General features: G+C 44.7%; 1 protein-coding gene across 1 annotated transcript; it reads left to right on the top strand.

Annotated features, from left to right (window-relative positions):
- The first annotated feature begins 6 nt into the window (after positions 1-6).
- BEX4 (brain expressed, X-linked 4) lies at positions 7-1,031 on the top strand. The gene is made up of 2 exons (XM_005884887.2): positions 7-97; positions 440-1,031. Exon 2 carries the CDS (start codon positions 445-447, stop codon positions 805-807), a length of 363 nt encoding a protein of 120 aa, XP_005884949.1. The 5' UTR covers positions 7-97; positions 440-444; the 3' UTR covers positions 808-1,031.
- The last annotated feature ends 2,489 nt before the right edge of the window (positions 1,032-3,520 follow it).

The raw sequence follows: 3,520 nt of genomic DNA, 5'->3' as shown, positions 1-3,520 counted from the left end.
CCCTCGCCGGCCCCTGCAGGTCTTCGGGTCCCAGAGTCGCGGCCGCGCGCTCCAGGCGAGAATCGGGAGGAGGAGCCGCCTGCAAGGATAGGCCCAGGTGGGTGCGGGGTACGGTGGTCGGGGGGCGGGACTGAATGGAAAGCCCTGAGACCCCAAAGCCTTACCCCACCCCCATCCCGTCCTCAGTTTTGGTGCTTGCAGAGGCCTGGGCTTGGATCGCAGGGAAAATGGTGGGTTTGGGGCGAGGGATAGGAGGGGGGAGAGCTGGGACTGGAGGCCCCCTAGAGGGCGTAGGGAGCCTCTCTGGCGGGAAAAATGCAATTTTTAAAAGTCTTTGAAATTCAGGCCTCTGAATCCAGAAAGGTGCATAGTAGGGCCTCTGTCCTCGGTGCTGATCAGTCCACCAATGAAGTAGTCCCTTCTATCTCTTGTCTCCTAGGAGCAATGGCGTCCAAAAAGGAACTAGCAGTAAAAAATCTCATCATGGAAAATGCCCACCAGGAAAACGAAGGAGCGGACCAGGCCCTTGTGCAGAATGAAGAGGAATCACGCAATTTGGGAGGAGGCGAAGCCCAGAAGCCTGGAGGAAATGCCAGGCTGGGGTGGGTTAAGCGACTTGTCCCTAATTTTCGACGGGCCATGTCTAACAAGCGTGTTGATCACAATGAAGTGGGAGATAATGTAGAAAAGATCGCAATGCAGCGGATGGAAATCAGGAGAAAGACCAGGGAGCAGCAAATGAGACATGTTAGACGCTTCCAAACTCCTGAACCTGATAATCATTATGACTTTTGCCTTATACCTTAAATCCTAAGGTTTTCACTGAGGTTAATAATGTGGCCTCTACTCCAAAAACTAGTAGTTTTGTGGTTTACTTTTCTGTAAACCTTTTGATGTTTCCTCTTACTAGTTTCTAATTGAATAATGTTTTTGTCTCAGTGTAAAACTCTGTCCAGCAAGGCAATTTCACCCAGTTTTTGGAAAAATACTCTTTTCATGTTGTAAAATTAATAAAGCAGCTTAAAAACCAATCTTCCTATTCTACCCAGTTTTTTTATTCTTTGTTAACATTACTTTTACTCTCCTAACTACCTGGACTCAGAATCTCAATTGACTTTGACTACTTTTTCTTGTCCCCTACCAATCAGTAAGGAGGGATCCTACTCATAATTTAACACCTGATACCATTTTAAATTGTACTTCCTACTTTTTTTCAAAAAGTGTGAGTCTATCATCTGCATAAAAACACTGATGGGGTAGCTTTTTGAGAATGTAAGACCTCTGGCTCGTATCTTCCAGACTCAGACTGGAGCTCAAGAATCTCCACTTTTTAACAAGCTCCTTGGGTAATTGTAATGTATAACAAAGCCTGAGGGCACTATTGTGTATATGTATGTAGCTATGTACAGATGGGTGTGTATATTGGCGTATGTATTATGTGTCTACATAGCCATATATTGTCATATTAAATGTAAACAAGTAGGATGAATACTTATTTGAATTCAATGGGCAAAGTGCATTAAAAGGAAATTATAAGACTTTAAAATAGCCTGATTAATAAAGTGGCAAATGAGGGTACTGGAGTTTAGAGATGCTACGTACCAAGGCTACCACCTACTATAGATCTCGGGAGAGATGATCTGGCCTGGGTCATTTTTTATACTTTGTATTCATCTGAAGATGCAGAATATTTGACTTATAACTAAGCTGAGGAAAATCAAAGAGGACTCAGCAAGACTGGGGCTGTTTTTTTTAAATATTTTTTTTCTACATTCCCAATGCAGACACTAGTATTTTTAGAATACAGCAGAAAGAAATCCTAAAGACCCTCCATAGTGTTCTTCAACGTGAGGATTGCCACCAATTATGGCTCTTGAAATCCATTTTGTGGGTGATAAGCAATTTTAAAAAAAAGGCCCTGGCCAATGTGGCTCACTTGGTTGGAGCATCAGCCTGTGCACTGGAGGGTTGCAGATTTGATTCCTGCCCTGGTTGGGGGCAAATGGGGGGAGACAATCGATGTGTCTCCCTCTCATCGATGTTTTTCTCTTCCCCTCCCACCCTCCTTCCACTCTAAGAATCAATGGAGAAAAATATCCTTGGTTGAGGATTAACCAAAAAAAAAAAAAAGCAATTTTTAAAAAACCGCAATAGGCCTTGGCCAGTGTGGCTCAGCTGGAGTGTCATCCAGTACACGGAAGGGTCGCAGGTTCGATTACCAGTCAAGGCACATACCTAGGTTGTGGGTTCAATCCCTGGTCAGAGTGTGGGCAGGAGGCAGCTGATATATGTTTTCTTCTCACATTGATGTTTCTCTTCCTCTTCCTCTCCCTTTCTCTCTAAAAGTCAATAAAAAAGCATGAAAAGCCTGGCTGGTTTGGCTCAGTGGATAGAGTGTTGGCCTGCAGACCAAAGGGTTCGATTCTGGTCAAGGGCACATGCCTGGGTCGCAGGCTCGATCCCCACGGGGGGGGATGTGGGAGGCAGCCAATCCATGATTCTCATCAATGATGTTTCTATCTCCCTCCTCCCTTCCTCTCTGAAATCAATAAAAATATATTTTTAAAAGCATGAAAAAAATTTTAAACACAAAAGAATAGAACAAAACACATCAGAGTCCCTAATTGATGACTAGTGTTAAGAATTATTTTAAGAAACTTGTTTTAGTTTTACATGTAGGAAATGTTGTCACCTTATGGTATTTCTAACAGTACATCACAGGGTAAAAAAAATTGAAACTTCATTTCACAAATAAGGAAACTAGAGAGGAAAGTGATTTTCCCAAGGTCACAGTTAGTGGTATAGCTGGGACCACAATTCCCATTTCAGGGTACTTGTCTCCTCACACAGTGTCTTCATAAGACATGATTTGGAAATTCTTGCCATGTGTACTGATTACCAGTGATATGGATAAACAAACATGTGCAACTTATATAAAAATTAGAGGCCCATGAAAATTCATGCACTGGAGGGGGGTCACTCAGCCCGGCCTGCCCCCACTCATAGTCCAGGAGCCCTCAGGGAAGGGAGGCGACCCGGCGATCAGGGGAAGGCGACGCCCCATCACACCTCTGCTGCTGCCACTGCCACTGCCGGCAGTGCAAGCCTCGGCCGGCCCTGGTTACCTGAGCCTTGGGCAGCTGGGCAGCCACCATCCGAGGCTTGCCTGTGCCTCGGGCTGGCCCTGGGTGGCTGTGGGTGCTGCCATCTTTGCGGATGTGGCAGTCAACTAGCATATTCCCTCCTTATTGGCTGTGGGTGCCACCATCTTTTCGACGGTGTGAGGGTTAATTAGCATATTCCTCTTTATTAGATAGAATACTGCTTATTTAATGTTCACTTTAGTCATCAGAGTCCCTGCATGTTTTGTTGAGACACACGTTTAGGAAGGACTCTGTGCCCCTTATAACATTTTGGAGTTAGAAAGATCTTTCATCTTCTGTCTAGCAGAAGGAGATCATGGAGAGTCTGGTCTGAAAATGCAAGGTGGTAAACTCACAGGCACTTTTTTTGTTGTTAA

The sequence above is a fragment of the Myotis brandtii genome, unplaced genomic scaffold, assembly GCF_000412655.1.
Source record: "Myotis brandtii unplaced genomic scaffold, ASM41265v1 scaffold87, whole genome shotgun sequence".
NCBI classification, from domain to species: domain Eukaryota; kingdom Metazoa; phylum Chordata; class Mammalia; order Chiroptera; family Vespertilionidae; genus Myotis; species Myotis brandtii.
The sequence above is the reverse complement of the archived record's forward strand: the minus strand, read 5'-3'. Positions and strand labels throughout refer to the sequence as shown.